This window comes from Tamandua tetradactyla, chromosome 6 (assembly GCF_023851605.1).
Source record: "Tamandua tetradactyla isolate mTamTet1 chromosome 6, mTamTet1.pri, whole genome shotgun sequence".
Lineage (NCBI taxonomy): Eukaryota > Metazoa > Chordata > Mammalia > Pilosa > Myrmecophagidae > Tamandua > Tamandua tetradactyla.
In genome coordinates this window covers 169,100,103-169,125,615 of record NC_135332.1, presented here as the reverse complement: position 1 = coordinate 169,125,615, position 25,513 = coordinate 169,100,103, and the positions used below count along the sequence as shown (strand labels likewise).

General features: G+C 49.7%; 1 protein-coding gene across 10 annotated transcripts in view; it reads left to right on the top strand.

Annotated features, from left to right (window-relative positions):
• Positions 1 to 25,513, top strand: part of MTSS1 (MTSS I-BAR domain containing 1) — a 158,175-nt gene that overhangs the window by 102,910 nt on the left and 29,752 nt on the right. For 8 of the 10 annotated variants that reach the window (XM_077167608.1, XM_077167613.1, XM_077167607.1 and 5 more), the window contains 3 exons: positions 16,732 to 16,816; positions 19,273 to 19,364; positions 22,472 to 22,546. In XM_077167608.1, coding sequence (XP_077023723.1) covers positions 16,732 to 16,816; positions 19,273 to 19,364; positions 22,472 to 22,546 — 252 coding nt within the window. The other 2 variants (XM_077167618.1, XM_077167617.1) reach the window with 1 other exon arrangement.

Below are 25,513 nucleotides of genomic sequence, written 5' to 3'. Positions count from 1 at the left end.
TCCATGCAGCAGGGCCTTTCCATCGAAGCCATTGGTCTTCATCGGGGGTGGTAGAGATTGCAAAGCATCGAGTAAACTGGAGACTAAAAAGAACCAGATCATTTCTTTTAAATTTTTCTGACTCTTTCTCATGTGAAATCAGCCATAATGCTTCTCTGAGGGTGGTGGTAGCACATACCAGCGTGTCAGCCCGGAGTGACTACTGAAAGATGCAGATGGGATCCAGAGGACGTTTGAGAAATGGCAAGATGGGTGCAGATGAGGGTTGTAACATTGTTAAGGCAACTGAGGGTTGTAGATACAGTGGCGGGTCACAGATAAGTGGAAGTAGGTCCCAGTTCCCATTACCTTGGAATCCCACCATGTTTGGGTGGTGTCAAGAGACGATTGGGGGTTGAGGAATCTGGAAGATTCCTCTGCAAGCTGCCCTTCTTCCTAGCAGCACACAGGGGTAAGATGTGGCGTGCGCTTCAGGATGGCTTGCACCCACTTTTGTGGCACAAATTACTCACCCAACAATCCCCCAGCCCTTGTCTCCTCCTCATCCTCATCTACGCAAGTGTGTTTGTTCCCTTCTGGGTTACCTGGAATCCACGTGCGCTTGTCTCAGGGCTCTGCAAGGACCTGTTTTGGAGATGTGCTGCAGAGGAGACTGTTAGAGTCCTGTGCTGGCAGGGGCCTCTCCTGCAGGTTTGCATGCACATGCACGCACGCGTGTGCCTTCTTTATATAGCATGTGGACGCAAAGCTGGCAGTTGTGTATTGGCCATCTGTGGCCTTCCAGGTGGTCCACTGACTACCACCAGGGGCCTTGGTGCCGTTCAGTTGGAAGAAGTGACCACCGTGGCTTTCAGGAGACATTGAATGGGATTGGAAACCTGCTCTGCTCAGACCTGGAAGAAGCCACCTTACCATCTCTTTGTGTTTTGTTCTGCCTCATCAAACTAATGGCAGCTATTGCCAAAGGGCCAGCAGCTGAATCTCAAGTTTCTGCTTGGAAAGAGAAAGCTCTTCAAATAAGAATCCCCCCCTTTCCTCAGACCTACCCTCACTTCCCTCGAAGGATTACTCAGTCTCTTTGTCCAAGCATGGAGTAAGTTCTCTGACCCTGGGGATGTTTCGGCTGAGTCTAGATGAACATTTTGTAGGGAGGAAATTCTGATATCATGGAAAACTAGGTTATCCCTAAGGTCTCATTCGGCGTGTAGATTCTATAACTCCTAGATGCTGAAGGTTCTTTAGAAAGTGGTTTTAAGAAATCTCAGCGCTTACTGTTGAGAATACCATTTGGTAGGTCCCTTGTCCCTCTTTATATTCAGCCAGGCAGTTGTTGTCATGGCAACAGATCTGCTCCCAAAAAGGCTTTTCTAATAGCATATAAGGGGACCAGAGCTTCCTGAGATTGTCAGTAATTATCTTCTAAAAAAATATGTTCTGAATATTGCGAACATTTTAATGCTCCCTGTTCCATCCATATGGGGACTTTGAGGTCTGTATCAGCCCCATGTCTTAAAATAAAAGGACTTTATTCCTTGATTTGCTTCTCCTTTTTTCCTTTTATGCATATCCTTGCATGGAAGAAGAGTCACTATTCTCTAATGCCTCGCACTAATAGGTGCTCATTTAATGTTATTTGAAAGGCAGGCTGAATCACCAGGCATTGATCTAAACTTTACTAGATTAGCGTTTAGATATCTTCTTTCCCTAAATGATTCTGGAGTCTCAAACCAGGCAGGCTTCCCAGAGCACAGAGCCTTTGGGTCTAGAACCCCTTTGCTTTCATGCCACAAGGCAGAGACAATCCATTGGTGACCCTGATTCTTAAAAAGAACTTCTCGTGACCTTCTCCTAGGAGCTCAGATTTAGCTCAGCTACCCAAATATTATGAGTATCCGTTCTTCAAAATAGGACATTGTCTAATTTCTTAGTGGGGTTTTTGTTTTGCATTTGTGTGGTCTTGTTTTACTTTGGGTTTCTTAATCTGCAGCTGTCTATTGAACCTTTTTCTGGGTCACATATCTTGCCAGCACTGGGAATTCAGGGATGGCTCGGACACTGTCACTGTCCATAGGAGTCCACAGCTTAATAGAGGACACAAGCCCATGAAAAAGTAACCCCGGGACAAAACGATAAGAGCCGCAGTGCATGCACGCGATGTGGAAAGCTGAGTGAATGGTGAGGGTAGGAGAATGATGGTGACCATCAGTTTCTCCCTTGGTCTCATCTCTCTTCCCTCCATTCTCTCCTCCTTCTTTTCAAGTGCTGGCGGCCTCTGAGCTGCTTCTAAATCCTCTGCAAGACAGTAGAGAAAAGCTTACTCCAACCCCACTTTTTTACCCCAGGCTACTTGATCATCCCAGGTTCAGGAGCGATGGGGCCTCTTTGTGACCCACACTTGGTTTCCATTGCCCTCAAACATTGTCGCATACTTCCAGTGTCCTTTTTCTCTAGACTCAGTTGCAGTTTCGCTTGTTGGCAGGAACACATCTGGTTAGAGGGAGTGCCTGACCTTGGACAGGAGGCAAATGTGATGGATGGGGAAGCTTCACCAGCAGGAGTCTGTCCCAGCAGCAGACCCCAATATCTTATGGGGGTGCAGTGTGGTGAACAGTCACATTTCCCTAGTCTCTCCTCCAAGTCCAGGACATCTAGTCCTCCTTGAGTTTACCTGGCAAAGTCTCTGTACAGCGGTGGTGCTCCAGGGATTTGGGGAAAGGTGTACGGGATGATGAAATAGCCTGGCCCCTCCACTCGAAGTGTGGTTGGCATTCTAACAGCAAGTCAGCATCACCTGGTAGCCTGTTAGCAACGCAAACTCTCTAGGTCCTTACAGAACTTCTGAATCAGAAGTTTTAACATTACCCCCTGGTGATTCTTATGAACTGAAGTTTGAGAAGTTGCTGCTCTAGTTTTCTTCTGAGCCCTTAGGGCAAGGGTAGCAAGTACTGGGCTTATATACCTCCACTCATCCTGCATCCATAGCAGCATCGTGAGTTGACCTAGGCATCCTTTATTTTCTGCCTGGTCCAGATCCAGCTTCAGAATCCTTCTTAACACAGTGTTCCAGGCATCTGTTGCCATTTGATAGGAATTGGCCCAGGAGATGAAACCCATTTGTCGTCCCTGCCTTTATCTGCCCAGAATTCATCCTAAAACACAAGGACCGTTTTTTGCCTAGACCTTAGTGTTGACCACCTAAGCTCTGGGGCTCTTGGGGTAAGTGGCTTGTCCCCCCCTTGCTCCTGTGCCCACCTTTAGGACACAGGGCTGGAAGGTCATTCCCTCCACCCCACAATCCCATTGCTTCCTGACTGAGCAACTGTCGGGTGTGAGCCATTTTCCCTCAGAGAAAGTATTTGAGTGCTCTTGGAAGGATAGGTTAGTAAGGTGGATGTGGGGTGGGGGAAAGATGCATGAGAGGAGAACAGGGAAAGGAAAAAGAGTTGTTCTGGTGATCTAATAAAGCATTTTCATTGTGTTACGTGGCCGCTCTCTGGGCCAGTGAGTATAAGCCAGTTTAGTTGAAACTTGAAGGGTCATCAGGATGCTAGAGTTGTAGAAATTGAGCAGGACTGGGAAAATATTTTGGGGGCCATATGCCTATTTTACCTTCCACTTGGAGCAGTGGTTTCCAGCCACCGAGGGCTGCTCGTATTTCTCCCAAACTCAGTGGACCTTCCTTAAGCTTTGTAAGATTTTATTTACTGACTAAATTGCCTGTTTAAATAATTACCCTTCCCTCCCACTTTCCTTTAGAGATGTATAATAACTGCTAATATGGGATCATTTTGATGACATATGATAGAGTTCCAGCCCAAAGCAGAGGATGTGATGCTTTAGTTAGCCTGAGCAATAAAGAGACATACTGAGCATAGTTTTACATGCATGTCACCGCTGTGATCTGGAGACTCGATTTGAGCTCTGGAAACTAAGATCAGTTTATGCTCTTCTGTTAAACAGATGGAGGCTGGGAGGACAGGGCTCGCCTGGCTGATGGGGTTCCATGGACCTGGTCGCATTACTGTGTTGCTTTCTCACCTGCCTGCACCTAATACCTGCTTTCTCTGTTTGGTTATAAGAGCCAGCTTCTTGTTTGCTGTTCCAGGATTAGAGTCTCCATGGCTTTTTACCTCTGCTCAGATCAGATATCTGTCAAATTCATTCAGAAACCATTCAGGGAAGGTATGACTTGAGATAGAGATTGAAGAGGCGAAGAAGAGCAAAAGATAATATGTGGATGGGATGACATGATCTTAGATGAATTGGGCCAGGAAGTCAGCTGCAAGGTGGCACCTGTGTCCCTCTGATGGCAAACAGTAGAGTCTCGGCCTCACTGTGGCTACTTTTCCTTTAGAACCTCTCAGCTTCTATCTCTTGATCGGCTCCTGTTGCAGCGGTAGGGGGTGGGGGGTACAGCAGGGGTAGAAAAGAGCAATGGGCAGGAGGAAGAGGGGCTCAGCGAGTTGGAGAATGACAAGTATTACCAGCCTGGAAGACGAAGTTTGGCATGTGTGCCTGTTTTCCTGCACTAATGTTTGTGGGCACCTGCTATGTCCAGGAATGAGTGCGCATTCCACTTTGTGCTGCTGTTTCGATTTGCTAATGCTGCTGGAATGCAATATTCCAGAAATGGATTGGCTTTTACAAAGGAATTTATTAAGTTATAAGTTTACGGTTCTAAGGCCATGAATGTGTCCAAATTAAGGCATTAACAAGAGGATTCTTCACTCAGGAAAGGCTAGTCGTGCCCAGGGTTTCTGTGTCGCGAGGGAAGGCACATGGCCAAGTCTTCTGTCCTTCTCTCCTGGCTCTGGTTTCACACGGTGCTCCCGGCTCCTGTGGGCCTGCTGACATCTCCAAACGTCCATGTCTGGGTACCTGCTCTCTGTATCGGCTTTTATAAGGATTCCAGTAAACTAATTAATATTCACCTTGAATGGGCAGGTCACAACTCCATGGAAATAATCTAATCAAAATGTCCCACCCGCAATTAACATGCTTCATCTCCATGGAAAAATTAATCAAAGACCCACCTACAGTGAGTCTATATCCACAAGATTAGATTAAAAGAGCATGGCTTTACTGGGGTTTGGGAGTACATAATAGTTTCAAAGCAGCACAGCTGTTTTATAAGGCACGTGTGTTTCTAGAAAACAAAAGCATCTTGCATTCAGCTAAGCGTGAGCAGCCATTCCTGGGAAGCTGGAAAGCAGATACCCACTTCCGGAATGGGTGGCAGAGATGAGGCAGGAATGGAAATGGTGATTTCGAGAAAGATTCTCCTAGCGAGTAGGAAAGGGCCCTCTGTATGAAGATGGCAGGAGATGACTGGTGCCCAGGCCTGGTGGGACCTGTCCACCCTGAGCCCAGGTGGAGCCCCCACACCTCATCCAGGAAATGGTGACAGTGTGATTTGAATCTGGCAGATAAAACAGAAGTTTGGGTACCAGAGGTTTGTTTTTTCCTTCACAGTTATGAAATTGGGGGGTGGGGGAAAAACACCTAAATTCCTATCCAGCCAATGTTTCTTTCTCTAGGTGGTACATATTGGCCAACAGTGAGATGTCCCCAAGGATGGGGTGGTTAAGAGTTCTAGCTGTGGAGTGAGCCCTAAATACAAATTCTAAATTCAGCTGTGTGACCTGGGAAAAGTTACTTAACATCTCTGAACCCCCTTCTCATTATCTGTAAAACAAAGATAATGACACTCACCTTGTAGAGGCGTAGGAATAGAATGAGATTTTTGTTTTTTAATGAATGCAGTGTGCTTGGAAGTGCCCGTCACATTGTAAGCATTCAGTAAATGTTAGCTATTTCTAATAATTTGGAAAACAGCCAGATTGCTTCCTGAGAGATGATAAAGTCAACACATTCTGGCATAGTTCAGGGATGAGCAGAAACCGCTTATGAGTGTTCCTAGGCCAGTAGCAGGCGAGGGCAGCCTGGAGCTAGAGATTTTAAGGGTCAGCTGTGCATGGCAGGGAGGTCTGGTCACTGACAGAAGCTGAGCAAGAGGGGAGCCGGGGGGGCTTGCTCTCTGGGGTCCCCAAACAGGGTCAGACCCCTATGCTGATGCCCCAAAACGCATGGTGCTTTTTAGTAAACTCCCCTGTTCTGACTCCATACCCACCAAACTGCCTTCTAGATTCGGCGATCCTGCCACTGTGATTGTCTCACCTGTCCAATAGCTAAACCTTGTGAACTGAAATGGCAGCCTGGTGAGACAGCAGCCTGGTGTTCACATAGGCCAGCTTGAGCTGGTGTCCTCCAGTCGCTCCCGTCTGGCCAGCAGCCTGTCCTGCACCCCTGGGCCCCAGGCAGGCCCCGGCAGTGGGCGGTCCCGGCGGCAGATGTCGGGGAGCCAGTGGCATTTCCAGGTGACACCGCCCAAGGCTCTTTTCAGCCTCGAGCCGTTGGGCTGGAAATGAAGGCAGTGCAAGGCCCATCGGGGTGTGTCCGCTTGTGACGTGGGTTTGCCTGGCTCGCCACGTTTTGTGTCCCCGTGTCAGCGTTCTCGCTGTGCTTTTAAAACAGCCACAAAGGAAAGAGGGATATTGGTGTTGGTGGCCGCCAGTACCCCGTGTGCCAGAATCCCACGTATGCTGGTCTGAAGCTGCCAGATGGTGGTGGGACTGTGTGTGTTTTTGTTTCCTCTGCGTTTTGAAAAGTCGCGAAGTGGGAGAGGCTGAGAAGTGCGGTTGGCTGAGACATTGCCTCTGAGAGCAGTTTGCAGAATCCCCTGGCCCAGTGTGGGCCCGCTGGTGTTTCCCAAACTCTGCCGCCACCCCTACCTGGCATTTGCTGAACGCGTGTCCCGTAAACACCAGCTGGGCCGCCCGGATCTCCGCCCCCACGTACAGTAGCTTAGTAAAACAGTTTTGAACAGGAGGCTCCGCCGGTTTTTCTCTTCCTTGAAGACTAAAGCTGCTTGTCAGGATTACCATTGTCACCAAAGGGAAGCCACTCTTCCTTTGTTGGTAGCTTGATGGGTTCATTTTTTAACATCTTTGAAGTTTTTAAACTTTGTCCTAAGGATCCCTAGGAGGACAAAGGGACAGATCTTTCCTTCTGCTAAAAGTACTACTGGTGTTTCTGATCTGTGAGTTTCCTCAGCATTGTGGCAAGACTCTGTATGTGATCTAAATAACGCATAGGAAAATGTTTGGGCAGTTTTGAGACCATTTTCAACACTAACGTGAGGGGTCTGGACTCTGGGTGGGGTCTCTACTGAGTGGGGTGGGGATACGCAGCAGCTGTGAAAGGTCTGTGGGGTAGCGTCATGCGTGGGCGCGTCTTTGGCTCTCTCCCCCCACTTTCTCTTCTGCCCCTCCCCCACCCTGTAGTTATACAAATGTGGTGCACCCACCCTGCCACCTTCCCAAAAATGAAAATAAGATGCCGATGAGGCCAGAAGAAACACGGTTTGTTCATTTGGTGGCCTTCGTATCCTGAGAGCCTTCTTTGACCTTTAATGAAAACGACAGAGGCCTGAGGGAGCCCTGGCCTCAGGGATGGACACACGGACAGACACACAGCTGGGGAGTGTGGATGAGTTTAGTTTCCCTACGAGAGAAACGACAGCAGGAGTGGGCGGGGCTCACCCACTAGTGAAAGGTGAGGGTGCGATGCCAGAAAGCCAAGGACAGCTGGGTCTTCCTTCGTGAGTCCCCTAAGGCTCCTTCTGGCCTGAGACCATCACTGAAATCCTCCATTCCCAGTTTCAGGAGATGACATGATTTGTCTGGAAGCTCCGTGAGGGCAGGAGGCTGTCCCCTCACTTTGTGACACGGTAACAAGACCAGGTAGTGCTTCCTAAATGTTTGCTGATGCAGGAGTGGTGTCTTCTCTCTTCTCCAACATCCGGGATGGGATAAGCTCATTTCTCTTAGCGGGAAGAGGGATCATCTGGTCCACCTTGGAGGTCACCTTTATAGAGCCTCGGGGAGCCCTGCCCACTTCCCCCTCCCCCAGCTTCTACCTGAGGCCCACCTGGTCCCCTGGCCTGGGCTACCCACTTAACCATTAATTTATTAGTCTGGCCATTGTCCAGCTAACAGCCTTTTAGATTTTTGCCCATCAGGCTGACCATTTGGGTAAAGTGTCATCTTTGCTAGTGAGGGCTTCGAGGTTGAATATTTCTAAACCTAAGAATTGAGTTCCTCCTTTATTTTTAGAATTCAGGCTCATACTCAGATGCCACGTTGAAACGTTTAAACATTCCTTTTCAAAGAGCAGACCCCATTACTTAGTGTTATGAAAGAAAGGAAGAATGCTAGAGCTTGCTGGTGGGAGTGCAGAAGGAAGACACAGCTTCCCTGTCTCATCAGAGGCTCGTGCCTGTGCATTGGGTTGTGTGTGCTGAGCTGTGTGTGCCTGGCTGTATGTACTGAGTTGTGTACTGAGCTATATGTACCTGGCTGCGTGCACTGAGCTGTATGCGCTGGGCTGTGTGTGCCAGGCTGCTTGTGCACTGGGCCTCATGCACTGGGCTGTGTGCACAGGGCTTTGCGCTCCAGGCTGTGTGTACTGGGCTGTGTGCCCTTGGATGTGTGCACTGGGTCGTGCGTGCACTGGGCTGTATGCACCGGGCTGCATGTGCCTGGCTGCCGCTGACCTGCAGCGTCCCCCCGGGCGGCAGATGGTGCCCAGCCAGCGTGCAGCTGACGCCTGCTGAGGCAGCTTCTGGGACGCAGCGCCCTGGCAGTCCTCCAGCCTCCCGCCAAGGTGAAAAGACACCTGACATTGCAGGGTTTCTGGGCTCTCCGGGCTGGCGAGGAAGAACAGGAGAGACTGTTTCCTCCTTTAATGACGTGACAAGAGTACCACTCGCTGAGGGCCGTGCCATAAGTGGCCCCCAGTGTCCCAGGCCATCTCTGAGTGCTGAATTCAGTAGGAGCTTCATTTTTCATTCTTTGCTGAAAGAAGCTGGTGATACAACTGTTTGGCGATGTGAAAATAAACAACAAAGGGAGATGGAGGGCCAGGGACAGCTTGAGGAGCCCCTGCGCCCAGGGCGCCTGCTGGCTGGCTGTGAGGGGGAGCGGCGCCTGTTACCTACGTCTCAGCCTTGAGCACTGGGTCCCGTCCGGTAGCCACTCTGCGGATAAACGGCTGCTAACCTGTGGGAAAGGAGCCTTCCCAGGCAGGCCCCCTGCACTGCTCCTCCTCGGCCTTAGTCTTCTGAGCTGTTTGGGAAGAACGAACAACCCCAACTTCCGCAGAAGCCGCCTTGTTTGTGGTTGACTTAGCCTGCTCCGCAGAGACAGGTGATACCAGGCTCAGGCCGGCCGCGGGTTGTTGTATGGTGGCTGGTGCATGGTTACGGGCAGGTCCTCCCGCCCGGCCGAGCTCTGCCGTCCCGGGGACCTGGCCGTTTACGGCTACATGAGAGCTCTGTGTCATCCACCCGCCAGTTCAGCCAGTGCTCCTTGGTTTCTCCAGTAAGTGTCCAGCCGGGGCCTCCGGTAAGCTCGCCGCGTGCACCTTATCCCAGGTTGCCCACTCACCAGCAGCCGGGCGGGTGTGTGCCCAAACCTCCGCGTGCCCTGTGTATGTAATTTAACATACATAATTTAACGTGACATAAGTCTTTGAGATATGAGTGTGAAAATCAGGATGTGTAGCTTCTACAGAATACCTGGAAGGTTTAGAAAGATGTGATAAAAGCAAATTGCCTTTCCAAAAAAAAAAACCATCCACTTAAAGGTAGATGAAGCAGATGTAAAAGTTGGGGACAAAAATTGTTAAGGCTAGGAGACTCAGAATGTTTGGTGAGAACCTATGCTGGGCATGACAGATGATGCATTTGGGGTGTGCCTTATGCACCCGAGAGGAACAGAGCACCAGCCGAGTGCCCATCCTTGGCGGACCACCGGCGACGTCTGACCCGAAGCAGCTAAGAACCTTGCCAGGGCCCCATGGCCGGTGAACTTCAGGATTGGGCTTTGAATCACGTTATCTGCTTTCCGAGCTGAGCTCTGCCCTCTGATTCTGCTGCTTCTCCTCCTCATCCTCACTCTCTTCCGGGAGGCGGCGTGGAGTTGTGCCGAGATTCCCGATCAGCCACGGGGAGGATGTGGCTTCAAGGCCTTTGGGGACACAGACGCGAGTGTGGAGCTCCAGCTGCTACGGCCAACAAGGTGGGGGTAGGGACCGAACCTCAGCAGGTTTTGGGTACGGATAAAATGGACACGTTTTGGAAAAAGGTTCCTGATAAAACTTGTCACAGGGAAGACAGAGGTATAGTTTTAAAGCCTCGAGGGATGGACTCATTTGGTTGTCACATGCCCAGGAATCATATACCTTCCTCCGATCTTTTCAACTCAGAGCCAAGTGGGTGCAGTCACCAGTTTCTCCTGCGGCCAGAGTAGGCCACCCTTAGCCCACACCTGCCCTCTTGCACCACACGTGGCTGAGTGGGCTGAGGAGTGAGTGTAGGGGACCCAGATGGGCCGGGCACCTGTTTGGTGGCCAGATGCAGACCTCAGGAGGTTCTTTGGGGCTGACGGGTCACTGCTGGCCTGTGCCCGGATGGCTGACCCTGCCACTGAGTGGTTCAAGCCCGCGTGCTCATTGCCTGTCCCTTCCTCCTCCCAACCCAGGCTGGCCCTTGCCACGGGAGCCCCCACTCACCCCAGGATGGGGGCGCTCCAGCCGCCTCGGCACCCTCCTGGCCTGGGCCTCATGGCCCCACCTGCACGGTTGCTTGGTTAGTCCTGCTGCCTTGTACTTGGCTGTCAGCTGCCTGGAGCTGAATTTAATGCATCCCAAAGGCTGTGGGGCAGGAGTTACGACCTTGTGGGGATGCTGGTTGTGTGCTTTTGCATTAATGTGTCTTTAATGGCAGGTGGAATCTTGTCTCCATTAGGAGACTGTGCGTTGCACATAGGCTCTGGGCCTTTGCAGCTGGAGGGGTGGGGGTGGCAGCGAGCGGCGGGGCCTTCCTTGGCTGCTGGCTGTGGCTCGGCGAGCTCAGCCCAGTGCCAGGACGGGTGCCCCTCCTTAGGCAGAGGTGCCTAGGCCCCCAGACCGATGGATCTCAGCAGAGCAGCTACCTCCCACCCCCCAGGGGACATTTGGCAATATCTGGGACATCTTTGATTGTAACAAGAGTCCAGGATGCTACTGATATCCCGAGTATGAAGGGCAGCCCACCCCCCTGCCACAAAGGATTGCCCAGCCCCCCGTGTCCACAACGTTGGGGTTCACACAGCCACCTGGGAACCCTACACCTGCAGGGATTTCAGAGGGACTTTTCTCTACCATGGTTCAGGATCCTCTTAGCCTCCCAGCATCATAGACCCTCGGAGGGAAACTGAGGTACCCACTGGCTTACTGTGGCCATGCACTTCAGCCCAAGCTGCCTCGCCCCTACCCCCAAGCCTCGCGGTGGGGCTTTGCAGTCCTTATTGGCCACCTGCCAGGCCCTCAGGCCCCTGCTGTGCGGGAAGCAGGGGCGGCACAGGGAGCTGGGGAACGTGTGGGGAGAGGGGGGTGGGGGCCGGCAAACTCAGTGCTTAGAGGGAGTGGATGATGCCCCTTGGTGGGTTCCCGGCAAAGCCACCCTGGCAAGTGGCCGTCCGAAGGGTTTAGCCATGTCTGACTCTTTTTTTTGGCAGGGGGTGGGGGAGTGTGTAGGCAGTGAAGGGAGCAGTGGTTCTGTGGCTCTGCTTTCCTTATGCACCCCCCCAAAATTCCATTGAACACTTGGTAATCTGCTCCTGGCTGGTGTTCCACTCTGTCCCCAGGCAGGAGTTTTCCAGTTGGGCCCAGTGGGAAAGAGCTTTTGGTTCCGACAAGAGCAAAGTTTGGATGTTGGTCCTACCACTTCTGGCGGCGTGGCCCTCAGCCGGGGCGCTGAGCCGCGTGTCTTCATATACCACATGGGAACCATGCACCCACCTCGCAGGGCTGCTGGAGAGATTGTGTTCCCTGCACCCTGTTATGGGGAGCACTCTCCCACACCCCAACTAGTCTCAGCCCCCTTAAACTAGCCTGAGCCCCCCAAAACTAATCTAAAGCCCCCCAAACTAGTCTAAGCCCCCCTAAACTAATCTAAGCCCCCCCAAACTAATTTAATGCACCTCCCCCAACTAGTCTAAGCCCCTCGAGGGTCAGGGGCTTGTCTTCTTCATCTGTGGGATCGCTGAGTCCCTTGCTGCCTGGTAGATACATAATAAGCATTAGTGGAATTTAAATGTATATTCTTATGCAGAAGGCACAGTATTGTACCCCCATTGGTTCACAGTTTGATACTTCTGCCTCTGGGCCTTTTACTCCTTGCTTTCCACTGATTGACTCCTCCGTGGAGCATCCAGTTTAGTTCACCGGCTAGATGCTATGTTGTTACCTTTGCTTGTTTGTGGTAGGAAGTGCTTATGTGCCCGCATCGAAAATAAGCTTTCGGCCCAGAGGTGCTGTTTGCGCTTCCCAGAGCGAGATGGGTGGCGGCCTTACAGCTCTTTTAGCATCAGGCTGATTCCTGGCAGGAGGAGAGCCCACCATCCTTTCCCTTTCCTCCTTTCAATCACCACGTCCCAGGGGGTGGAGAGAAGGGAGCATAGGACAGCATCAGGGACACCCAGGGCCAGGGGAGGGCAGGCTCAGGGTATGTGGATTGACAGCTCAGTGAGGCCATCAGGAACTCAGGCTCTGTCTCTGCCCGCAGGAGGGGCCTCGCCTGAAGACTAGTGTCCCCGTGGTCATAAAGGTGCCAATCCACCTCCCTGCTGATGCCCTGAGGGCCCCTTTGGTGTGGTTCTCTTGAAATCAGAGAAACTTTGCCCAGAGGTGCTCCCTGCCTATGCACCGCCAGCCCCCAGCAGCCTTGTCTTTGGGTCTTTGTAGTACCAGCCATCGTCAAAGGGCCTGGAATTAGCTTTGTTTCCCAGATGAAACATATAAGGACGAGTGGATGCTGGAGAGTCACCTTCAGTGCCTCCTGCACTCTCCCAAAATTCATAACCCTGACCTGTCTGGGTCCCAGGGGGCTGTGAACATGTCACTTGCATATGGCAGAAGGGACTTTGTAGGTGTGATTAAGTGAAGGCTCTTGGATGGGGAGGTTGTCCTGGGATCTTCACGTGGACCCAGTGCCATCACGTGTGTCCTTATAAGAGGAGGCAGGAAGGACAGAGTCAGGGAAAGAAGAGAGAAGGATGGGAGGAGAGGTCAGAGAGAAGAGAAGGTTCTGCTCTGCTGGCTTTGAAGATGGAGGGAGGGGCCATGAGCCAAGGAATGCAGACAGCCCCTAGACGCTCAAAGAGATGAGAAACAGATTCTCCTCCAGAGCCTCCAAAAATGAACGCAGCCTGCCGGCGCATTGATCTTAGCCCAGTGAAACCCGCTCCAGACTTCCAACCGCCAGAACTGTGAGATAATAAATTCACATTGTTTTAAGCTGCTAAATAAGTGTGTCATATTTTATTTCAGCAGCGAGAGGAGACAAATACACCACTGTTTCTCTAGGCTGACCTTGAGTGAGTAGAGACCTTTTCTGAGATTATAAGCATCTGTATTTATTTTGAATCTTTCATAGTGAGCACAAAAAAGATGCACAGATATTTATGAATTAAACAAAAGAAAAACCCAGTACCAGATCCAGCATGGTGATTTACTCTCAAATTGTTAAATGATCCTTCGGCACCAGTGCTGGGTGCCAGGAATACAGAAGTAAGCATAATCTTGTCCTCACTCCCAAGCTGCTGCTGAGTATGCCTCAAACAGCCATTTGATTCCATAAATATTCTTATTGTCAAACCAGAGTTACTCCAGATGTCTGCTCTTTGTAGCTAAAACCCAGTTTCCTCTCAAGTTTATTCAAATCTGCTGAGTTTTGAGGGTTTTGTTTTGTTTTAAGTTTTGGCAAGGGTCAGGGAGAGCATAAGCACATTTACAGATAGGTGTGCCTGGTTCTCTGGGTCCATGCTGCTGAGATCAGCAGCAGTACTGATGGATGTGTCCTGTCCAGGTGCCACCGGGCACATCGTCTGCCTGTCTCCTGCATCAGTGGACAGACACTGCTGTTCGGAGCTTTCCTTGCGGTTCTTTGTTTCCTCTCATGTATAAGAAGTGGCAAAGCCCAGGGTGTATGATTAGAAACTGCTGGTTATCGTGCCCAGAGCTCAGCTGTTTCTGGGAAGCCTCGGGATGAGACATGCCCCTGGTCATCTATGGGGACACTCTGGGAAGGTAACAGAAATGCTGGAGCAGAGAAGGGAGGTGGGAGAACCAGACCTTCCTGGTGACCTTTCCAACTTTGCCTCATGAGGGAACTGAGGCAGAGTGTTCTAGGTTCTCCTGCCTGCCCCCTTCCCATCTCCCTTCATGTGTAAGTGCCGAATGCAGAGCGGTTAATTGAATGGACCCTGGAGCCTGACAACTTCGGGTTGAATCCGCTTACTAGCAGGATAACCTTGGACAAATTATTTGACATACTTTGCTGTCCATGAAACAGGGTTGATGATAGCACCAACCTCACAGAGGTGGTGTGAGGCTGAAATGGGTTGATTTGTGGCAAGTACCTAGACCAGTGCCTGGTACATCCCAAGAGCTATAAAAGTAGCGCATCCGCCCGTGCCCTTAGGCATGCTTACTTTATATGACTGCGTGCTATTTTCCATTGTGTGGCTGTGCTGTAGGATCTAGTTACACATCTCCCTCTAATGGGATTTTATTTCCAGATTTTATTATTGTAAACAACATTTTGATGGCAATCCTTGTGGGTAAGGATTTGTTCTCATCCTTAATGATTTCCTCGAGTTACATTTCTGGGAGTAAAATTTGCTGGGGTAAAAAGGGTGCATGTTGCTAGCTCTTCCTTGATAGATGTCACCAGATTTTCCCCCAGAAAAGAAATACCGGTTTGTGCTCCCACTCACAGTGAATGAGTGTGCCAGTTGCTTTGTGTGACCAGGTTATTAACTTTTAATCAAGTGAAGACCCAGGAGGAAAAAAATAGGAAATGTTTCCCCTGGAGAGAAGGCGTTCTTCATCCTTGCTCCTAAGTAGTAAAAGCTCAAGAGGACCCAGAGAGGGGCCCCAGGCCAGAAGCGCGTGTGAGAACAGCACCCTCTGCTGGCTTTCCGAGGTGGTGCCGAGACGGTCGCTGCCTCCTGGCAGCCGGTGCAGGTGCCGGGGGGCTCACGGGCCACACTTTTAAGAGGCTTCTGGGCATTTTAAGAGTCAGCCTCAAACAAAGTACAAAAAAAAAGCCAGCCTCAGGTGTCATTTAGTTCTCGCTCAGGTTCTTTGGAAGCAGTGGCTCTCCCTTGGGGGTGTGGAGGGAAGTGCAGGGAATTGGCTCCCCAGGGAAAACCTGGCACTGCTGGGAAGCATTCGGGGGTTATCACAAAAGAAGGGGGTGCTGCTGACTTCTAGTGGGTGGAGTCCAGGGGTGCTGCTGAGCATCCTGCGCTGCGCAGGGCAGCCCCCCACCTCCATAGAGAAGCACCCAACCCCAAATGCCAGTAGTGCCAAGGTTGGGAAGCTTTGATCTAGAGAAATAGATGAATGGCCTGAGAAGGCCTTTCCTTTTAGACTAAACAAAGAAATATATAAACGTTAATATATTTGTTGCTACTGCTTGGTTTGTTCATTTGATTCCTGAAGTCTTTTCGTTTTCCAGAATAAAGTGGGAAATAAGTGGAACCGAAACCGCAAATTGGCATATCTAGCAGAGAGGGCAGACGGGAAAACACACCATATGACATTGTCACGAGTTCTTAAAAGGAAGGAGCTTCTTTTTCTGTTAAACCTGCCATTGATTCCTGAGGGCTTTCCCCTTAAAGAGGCCTTGCCTGTTAAAAATAGTGCTTTCTTTGACACTTTTCCCCCTGATTTCACAAATTCCTGTGTTTTCATAACATGTATAATTGTGCCTGGCGTCCTCTTGTTCGGTGCAGAATTACCATCTGTGGTTGCAATTTACTCCCCCCTCGCCCCCCAGGCCCAAGCGAGTGCTGACTCAAGCATTGTTCAAGAGAGGGGAAGGAAGAGAAGAACTTTCAAAATAATCTCAGAAGAGGGTGAGAGGGTGCGCCTGGAGGGAAAAGTATGAGAAGCATTTCAGGAAAAGCAAACTATTGCAGCTTACTTTGAGCATTTGCTGAGCCTTGAGCACCTTTTTCAATGGTTTGGCCAAAGCCATTTAAAAAATAACCCTAGTATTTCATTTGCCTTAGTCTTCATTTTCTCTGAATTGTATGTATTCTAGGACATGTGTCTTGAAATAATTAGCTGAAGTGGCCTTATTAGCTGTGCTAAATAACATAAAAAGGATCATTGGGCCAGAAGTGAGGAAAAAATCTCTATCTTTTCCCTAAACATCAGATACTATTTTGATCGTCTTCCATGAGAAATATTTTTCAAACTACACGTCATGACCCAATAGTGGGCTTAAAAATTGTTTTCTGGATCACAATCAGCGTTAAAAAAAAATAAGAATTATACATAACAGCAGATAGACTAGGAACTATCAGAGTGTGGCCTATTCGTAAGAGTAATTTAATATATACTTGCTCGCGGAGTGTGAATTAGACATGTGTACTGAGTCCTGATGTGAAATATTTGTTTTTACTGATGACCATGGTCTCAAGGTTTGAAAGCCACCGGCTTAAGTTACACGACATGGTGAGATCTGGTTTGTTCTTAATTTCTTTCATTTTCTGTTTAAAGACCTCCGTGAATCCTGCTTGTTCCCACCCCTCAGTTTTTCCTCTGTTGCTTTTCCAGGCGGCACCAGGGAGATCGGCTCAGCTCTTACCAGGATGTGCATGCGGCACAGAAGCATAGAAGCCAAGCTGCGGCAGTTTTCAAGGTGAGGGGCATGCCGAGCTCAGAGCTGAAACCCCTCGCTGACTTCAGGTTAGGGAGGCGATGGCCCTCAGCACAGCTCCCCTGAAGCAGCACTAGCTTCCAACGGTATTTGAAACCCCAACTTTCCCTTTGACTCTGCTCATTCATGGGACAAATATTTATCAGGCCTGTCCATGCGCCAGGCACCAGTCTCAGCACTGGGGACAACGGCATAGACCAGACGGCTGGGCTCCCTCCCGTCATGTAACCTGCATCCCCCTCCAGGACCTCTCCTGTGGTGCCTCCTGCTGAGACCCACCAGGCCCCAGCACCCTGCAGGAGCCGCTTAAGAAAAGGAGCTTGAGGTTGGAAAGTGAGATGTGCAATGCTTTCCTGTCACCCCAGGACATCCCTGCTTCCTCCAGAGCTGCAGGGAGGGGATTGGCAGTGAACAGAGCCCTCCAGGCTTGCCAGGCTCTTGCTAACTGACAAGGGTCCAGAGTGGGTAGAAACGCCAGTGCTAGCACAGGGAGTTGGGGTCACCAACGTTCAAATGAAAATGAACTGAGTTCCCAAGCACAATCAGCAGAATTCAGCCGTTTTGTACAGTTCTGCTTTGTGGATAGCAGTTTGTGTAAGTGACTGCCAAAGGGAAATCACTGTGACCCTTTCAGCAGGGTCACCATGGGACACAGCCATTGGGCAGGCAGCTCTCTCTCCTGAGACAGCCAGGCCTTGCCACTTACATGCTTAGTGAGCTTGGCTTAAGATCTCAGCCCTTGTAAAATGGGGCTGATAATCGCTGAAGGGTTCTTATGAAAATTAATAAAATGTTCACCAACTGGAAAACACCTGGTATCACGGGTGATGAGATGTCAGCGTCTTCCCCTCGAGCTCACCTCTGTGTAATGCTGCAGAGCCTGTGAGGTGCTGCTTTACATGTCTCAGAGATGAGGTGACCCACCAGCTCAGCAGCCACTGTAAGCTGAGGGCCCGCTCTGTGCCGGCCACGGGTTTGGGTGTACAGCCGCAGCACTGAAAAGGACCAGCCCCTGCTCTCGGGAGCTGACCCTAAAGACACAGAAGAGTACTGATGACAACGTCAGACAAAGATAAATGACGTGAGGAGAGAGATAAGCAGTGGGGTGGGTGGCAGCTGTCTGACCCAGGGCGGTCAGGGGATGGCTCTGAAGAAGTGACATTCAAACGGAGCCCTGGAAAAGTGAGAGAGTGGACGTCTGTCCACAGATGAGTGGATAACCGAAATGGGGTATCTCCATTCAAGGGGATCTTATTGGGCCATAAAAAGCAGTGACGTTCTGACACATGCTACAACATGGATGGACCTTGAAAATGTTATGCTGAAGGAAGGAAGCCAGACACAGAAGGGCAGACATCGTATGATTCTTCTTAAATAGAATAAGCAAATCTATAGTGATTGCTTTGTGGGTACAAAGTTTCTGTTGGGGTGATGAAAAGGTTTTGGTTGGATGGTGGCGATGGGGGTATGATGCTATAAATGTTCTTAATGCCACTGAATTGTACACTGTAAAAATGGGAAATTTTATGTTGTCTATTTGTAACTACAATTAAAAGGGAAAAGTGAGAGAGCGAGCATGTTGCTGGCTGGAGGGAGAGGGTGCACGGGGATGAAAGGCCCTGCCAGAAAAGGGGGGAAGTCGTGCTAAGAACTTGAAGATTTTCAGGAGACTCAGGATCAAGAAAGCATCTGAGAACACTTTTAAAATAGTTCTTGCCAATGAAATCCAAGCAATTTATGGACGCTTTCTAATTTGTTTTTTCCCCGCAACATCTCTATAAGGTAGGAGAGGGCCAATTTTTCTTCCGTTGTGCAGCTGAAACACCATGGGTTTTTCACTTGCATGATTCCTGCGTGTGGGGGCCTCTTTCAGCGGGACTCCATGCGGTCTGTTGGGAGAGGGCACAGAATAAAGGCTTCCACCCGGAGGTACCTTTGCCCCTTGGAGATTCAGACGCTGACAGTCTGGCTTGAGAGTGACTTGGCCTCTTAATGCTTCTCTTTCCCAGGCTAGTCTGCAATTAGTGAATGCACATCAAATCCATCAAAATTGTGGGGGGTGGGGTCTTTAAAAAAATAGTAATGCTGGGGCCCCACCCTCAAAGTTTGTGTTAGTTATGGGGAGAGGCCCAAGCATTGTCACCATACTCTCCGGGTATAACTTTGCTTGCTGATCTGAGCGCTGGAATAAAAGCAGGGTAAAGGAGAAGAGGGGCTCCTCCAGCCAGTCCTGTCCACAGCTCCTTCATAGTCATTGCCAGTCATCCTGAGCATGAGGCTATTTGGAAGCTGAGGGGGTGGGAAGTTCCAGCCTATCCTGCCTTTTCCTGCTTCAGGCCATTTTGATTTAGGTATGTTTTGACAACCAAGTACAAACCTTGACAACAAGATGTGTCTATGTGCTCTTATTTCTCCTTTTCCTTCTGTTTTGGCTAAAGCGCACTGATTGACTGCCTGATAAATCCACTCCAAGAGCAGATGGAAGAGTGGAAGAAAGTGGCCAACCAGCTGGATAAAGACCATGCAAAAGGTACCGGGGCAAGACGCTAGTGCCCGAAGGAGGGGTGCTGCCCGCGGGTGTCTCTTCGGGGGTTACCGATGTCACCCACAACAGCCAAGGGCCTGCTCGGTCCCTGCATCTTCTGTAGGAATGTCAGTGCTGGAGGCGGAGGAGTCAGAGTGATCCCTTTGCCCAGGTCAGCACTGGGATTTTAGGCACAGAGCAGCTCTCGGCAGCCAGTAGCCCGCTGTCCCAGTGGCCGGCTGTCCCAGTGGCGTCGGTTGACATCAGCAGCAGGCTCTGTGTCCAGCTTGTGGTTGAGGTCCTCAGTGGCCTGAGAAGGAACGAGCTCTGACACTCTTTCAAGTGAAGGTGTTTTGGGGTTTTGGGGGTTCTCTTCTCACAGGCCGAAAGGACAATAAGTTGTCCTCCCCTGTCCAGATCATTCTGAAGCTTTTCCTTGCTGGGTGCTCTGGGGGCCCAGAAAGATGAATGGGGTATCTACTAATGCAGAAACTGGTTAATAGAAGGCAAAGTGAAGTAAAGGCTACAACAGAGACCTGGCCAGGTGTTCTAGGAATAAATTCTCTATCTTCATTGCTTTCAAGGCTCTAATATCGAAAATTATTCCACTTCTCTACAAGCTGCCAGCAGCCAATGGAAAATTGTGCATTCATTCAAATCATTCACTTCCTCCCGCATTCATTCATCCGCTGCAGTTGGCCTTACTATACTCTTTGCCCTTTGCACTCTCTGGAGCCACTAAAATGAAAAAGTTGGCCGTGCTTTTTGTGCTTGCCTTCTAAAATGTGTTACAGTCTTAAGCGGAACTTCAGAGCACTGCTTTGATGAAAGAATGAGGAATGGTGATGGCACATTTATTTTGAGATTCAGAAGTAGAGGCACAATATATCAGACATTTAGCCAATTATATAAAAAACTTTACTCTAAAAGCTTTTCCCCCATACTAAAAATTTTAAAAAGATATAATGTGCCCTTAACAAGAAAAAGTGTCACCCCAAATCACTTGTTTCTTTTAGCGATTATTTTTAAAAAGAATTTCTTTCTCTAACCTACCCCAGTCACATTTCCCATCTGGGGACTACCTTTTATATTTGAGACAATCCTGGAAAGTCTTTCTCTTTTCCCCCTGGGTTAGAGAGTGGGGCAAATTTCAAGGATTTGCCGTCCATTGTTTACTTCTTGGTCAAGACGCCTTCTCTAGATTCACTAGGTTTTGTCCATCTGTACTTTCCAGAAGGTAAAAGAAAATAGAGTGAAGCATTTGAAGCATTCCCCAATGGGGGAAGTGTTGATATTTTTTTCTTGGCCTGACTAACTTTATTCATGTTATTTCTTTATTGGACCCACCCATTTGATGATGCAACAAAGCCAATTTTATAACAAAGTTATCCGAAAATTTTCTTAAGAGCTGTAGTGCTAAGCCTGGAAGAAGAAGACAGCAGGTCTAGCACAGACCTTTGCCTGATCTCTGCTCATCCAATAGGTCCTCAGTTTTACCTGCACATCCCTGTCCCATCCCCACCTCAAGTGCACACAGAGAAGCACTCCTGGGTTTTTCTTAGGGGTTCCGAGACTGACACGCATTTAGGACCATTGTCAGGCCCTGTGCACCAGCTCGCTGGCTGCTCTGTAGACAGAGGCCAAGCTCATGGGGTGGTGGAGCCCCCACTGCCCAGCCTTTGTGACAGAGCACTTCTTTCATCGTTAAAATTCACCACAAACTCAATGAGCCTTTACCAAATGGCAGCACACAGGCCCCCCCTGCCAGCACCGCAAGATGTGCAGACAGGGCCAGGGCACTGCTCCTTCCTGCTGGGAACTTCTAACAGGCCCGCAGGTGGAACGGAGGAGAGTTCTACAAGGCAAGACGCAGTGTGGGGCAGAGACACAGGATGCTCCAGAAACCGGAGTGTTTGGGGTCGAGGAGCTAGGAAACGAGCTGGTATTGAGGGGGCTCCGGATGGATGGAAGTAGCTTTATCCCACTGAACATGGGGCAGTGGGGAGGGTCCCAGCCAGAGAGAAAGCCATGCGGAGCAGCAGGGGAAATGGGGAGCGACCAGGAGAGAGCGAAAGCCGCCAGTGCCAGGTCGGGTTTACCCTCTGAGGAAGGCGCGGGGCTGGCGGCCGGGACACTGGCGCATGGTGTGGAGCGGGGTCGGCGGCATCGTGCTTCTGGAAAACCCTTATAGCCAGGGTCGGTTTACACAGCCAACAGGCAGGCTCTGGGGAGAGCGTGGTCCAGACCCCCCTCTCCAGGGAGCCAGGGGCACGGGAGGGACGGGAGACGTGGACCCAGGGGTCACACAACCCGCAGCGGGGCGCTGAGAGGAGCAGGGGATAGATCTGAGGGGGGCAACTGGAGAGGAAGACTTGGCTCAGAGGCGATTCCAAGAGCATCAAAAGGAGAGCTCTAGTAGGCTTGGGTCAGTAGGAGGGAAAAGTCAGGGGCGGCTGGGAGGGAGCTGGACGAGGTGAAGGTCCCCAAGAGTTGGCAATTGATTGATTGAATATGCAGCAGGGCAGAGGAGAGAAGGGCGCCTGACAGTTCCAGTATCGTGTCTGGGTGATGCCAGCCTGGGGATGGGGCGTCCTACAGTGCGGGCGGGCTGTGGGGGTGGGTGGGGGGTCGGCCCTTGCCTCTGCCGTGGGCAGGCAGCTGGGCTTGCCCTGGGTGTCCCCACATGCTCTAGGGTCTCCTGCTCCATGTGCTCTTTTCTGGATTGTCACACTGCTCCAGCTTCTTTCTCCCATGACCTTCTGTTTGGAGCAGAGTGCCATGAGGTGGCCTGGGGAGAACCTGCGATTCTGACGTCTTTCCTAATACTTGAGCTGAGAATTGTGACTTTTTCATCTTTAAATATCCCCAAACGATGCCCTTCCTCTGAGCTGGTATTGGTGAATTTTATAAGGAAAGAACATTTTATGGGGTTTTATTTCCTTTTCTTTTCTTTGTATTAACAGCCCCTCTCCTGTAAAATGTCATCGTGAGATTTTTATCCTATCATGGCTGTGTCATGGCTTATGCTTTCCGGGGTGAAGTTAATGCCCGCTCTTAAAATGTTTTCGGTGGAGCAAAGTGGTAAAATTATTCAATACTCTCCTTTCTCTTAGAATATAAAAAAGCTCGCCAAGAGATAAAAAAGAAGTCCTCGGATACATTGAAACTGCAGAAGAAAGCAAAAAAAGGTAACTCTTAAAGTTCTGTTGGTATTGTAACTTTGAGAACAGGAATGTGCTCGACCTGCCTGTGACACTGAAGGTGTCCAGCTCGTCGCCTTCTTATTTGCGGCCCAGACAGCAGATGGGAGAGTGTAGAATCTATCTGAATTAAAGTTCTCAAAGTGCAGAATATGTATTAATTTGAGGCCCTTGCAAAACTGTGTTTGACTTGTCCCCTCCCCTCCCCTTTGTCTCCAAAATTTGACAGTTTCCGTGCCTATTGTGAGCGTGATTAAACCTATAAATTTCTTGGAAGCCTTGTAATAATGCTCAAAAGCCTCTATGCAGATGTTCTCTAGTAATTATTACAGAAATTATGTCATTTTCTCCTCCATCTTTCACAGCCTCTAATCTCCAAAACCCTTTATTAAGTCTTGTAAGACACTTAGAAATGGTTGCTGAGGGAGCGGGAGTCATTGCTGAGGGGATTTTTTAGGGCCCTTCCTGAGCGGGGCTCAGTATTGACAAGGGGGACAAACAGACCGGGGACACGCCCTTCCTCCAGCCAACCCCCACCCCATCATCATTCACAAGCCATTTAATTGTCCAAGCTGTGACCCACCTTGGCTTTGCTGGCAGGGGCTGAGTTTGAAGAGAAAAATTTGGCTGCATTCATTGTGCAAACATTCATAAGGTTTTACTAAAACCTAAAATGCGGGGAACGCCTGTTAAGCATGGGAAGATGACGTCAACTTCCAGATTATTATTCTTGATACCAAGTTTCCGATTCCGTGGCATCCCACCTAGTAAAATGGAGTTTTCCAGAGTGGTGGAAGGAGCTCGGCACTCTTCTATCCTCCAAGATTTGAAACAGTGGCCCCTTAGGTATAAATCCTCAAAATCACATTTCCCTTTTCTTCTTACCTAGACAAGCAGTTCTCATGTGGAACTGAAGAGCCATTAGGAGAGAGGCGGGGGCTAGGGGTAGAGAGGAGGGCAGGGCAAAGTGTGTTACGTTTTGACATTTCCCAAAAAGCGTTCCCCTAGCACTTATAGAAACTATAGAATGACTTCAAGATAAAAGTAGCAGAATTTTCACCCACTATCAGATTTCCTGTCAGTGTTAGTCCTGATAGTTTCTTTTGGATATGTTTTTTTTTTCGTCTGGGGCTCCTCCAGTTTACATTCTCTCTAACTCGGGCACCTGGGAGCTAGTTTGAGGCCAGTACCATTTTAGTGGATCCAGAAGTAAATGCTTATAAATGAAATGACTATCGTATTCTATCAGCACTGAAGCCCAGTGGAAGAGCAGCCTGGCAGAAACACTCCGGCTGATTGAGGGGCTTGGCAGCTCCGGGGTAGGAGGAGAAAGGGGCTTGGAGAGGTGGTCGAGGGAGGATGCTTACAGCTTGGAAAAGGTTTGGGAGTTAGGCGAAGAAGACGCCATGAGAAAAAATGATTTTCCCTTAGCTTTGCCATGGTTCTCTTTGCAGAGGTCTTAAGTTCTTGGCTGCAGTGATAATCCTTTTATCTGAATTCTGCAAGGAGGCTGAAACGGTCCTCATCAGTCACTCAGGTCCCTGGCATTGCCCAATTAGCAGCATTTGGGCCAACGGGTGGCGTCTGGGAGGTTGGTTACAGTGCGACTTTAAAGGAAGTTTCTGACAATTAGGCTCACCCAGCACTGGCTTGGCTGCTTACAGAGGAGAACGAGCTCCCCACTGAGGCACCAGACAGAAGAACTCAGGACCCACACGCTGTAGCATGAATAGATGCTTCGGCAGTAATTGGTGTTTCGTTGTGAGATTTCTTGGGGCGCCTGGGCCTGAAGGCTGAGAGAGTGCAGGCTGTGGTCCCTGCCTCCAGGAGCGTCCGTTCCCCCCACCCACAGCTGGTGATCCCCCACACCAGGCCCTCGGGAGGCGTGGTAGCCCAGTTGGCGTCCTTAGTTCTGCAAGCCAAGTCACATCAGTAGCTTGGGGTGTTCTGGATGATTTTCGCAGTTACTCCGAGGCACAACCAGAAAACGGTTTTTATTTCTTTCTTTTGTGAAAGAATTGCTCTAAAATATATGAGTACACTTTTTGATCATTTATATATTTCTAGGGTTAACTATAGCCTTCTAGAAAGTCCCAGAATCATCACTCTGAGTGGATTCTTGTTATGGAGTACTCTCTTACAAGGCACTCAGTCTGTGGGTGGACTGAAAACACTTCAAGTTAAGGGCTGGAGGAAATGTGATTATTTGAGGCCTCCAGTTACTTTGGTGAGCTGAGGTTTTCCTTTCTGCTAGAACATCTGGTTAAAGCATCTTTCATCTCCTGCAAGTGGGAGGTTCCTGGGCCCTTGGTCTGTAAAAATGTTACTACGTCCCTTCAAAATGTATGGCCGTACGTTAGGATGGACGAATGCCTTGGATCCCTTGTGTGTGTGTCTTGATAAGGTTACATCTGATTTATACAACCAGCCAGCCGTTTCCTTTTTAATATGTTTTCAGGAGATTATCAAGTGACCTGCCACGCCTTCATCAAAAACTCTAATCTTTGACCTAAAAGTGCTTCTGATTCCCCTTTGCAAAATTTCAGAAGCCTTTGTGCATCCAAGCTTGGGTTGGCAGTACCCTGACCTGGTCCAGCAAGCTGGGTTGGCACCACTGTATGCAGCTTATCTCCCTTGCTTCTTATTCCACAAATATCAACTTTTCACATCCTGCTTGTTTGATTCTACTATAAAATGTAGACCTGTCATTTGTTATCCAAAGGTATTTCTATATTTCCATTCAAACTAACTTTAATGGTTTGGGTTTTTTTGTTACGTTTTTATCCCAAAATCATTTTAAAACAGCATGGACTGTGTTGCAGTTAGGAATGAGTGAGGCTGTTTTTGTGGGGCGGCTACCAGAGTGGACAGAGCTGGGGCCAGGGAGGTGGCCCCTGTCTCAGGGAAGCTCTGGTCCAGGACAAGGCAGAGGGGAAGAAGGCAGCAGGAAGCCAG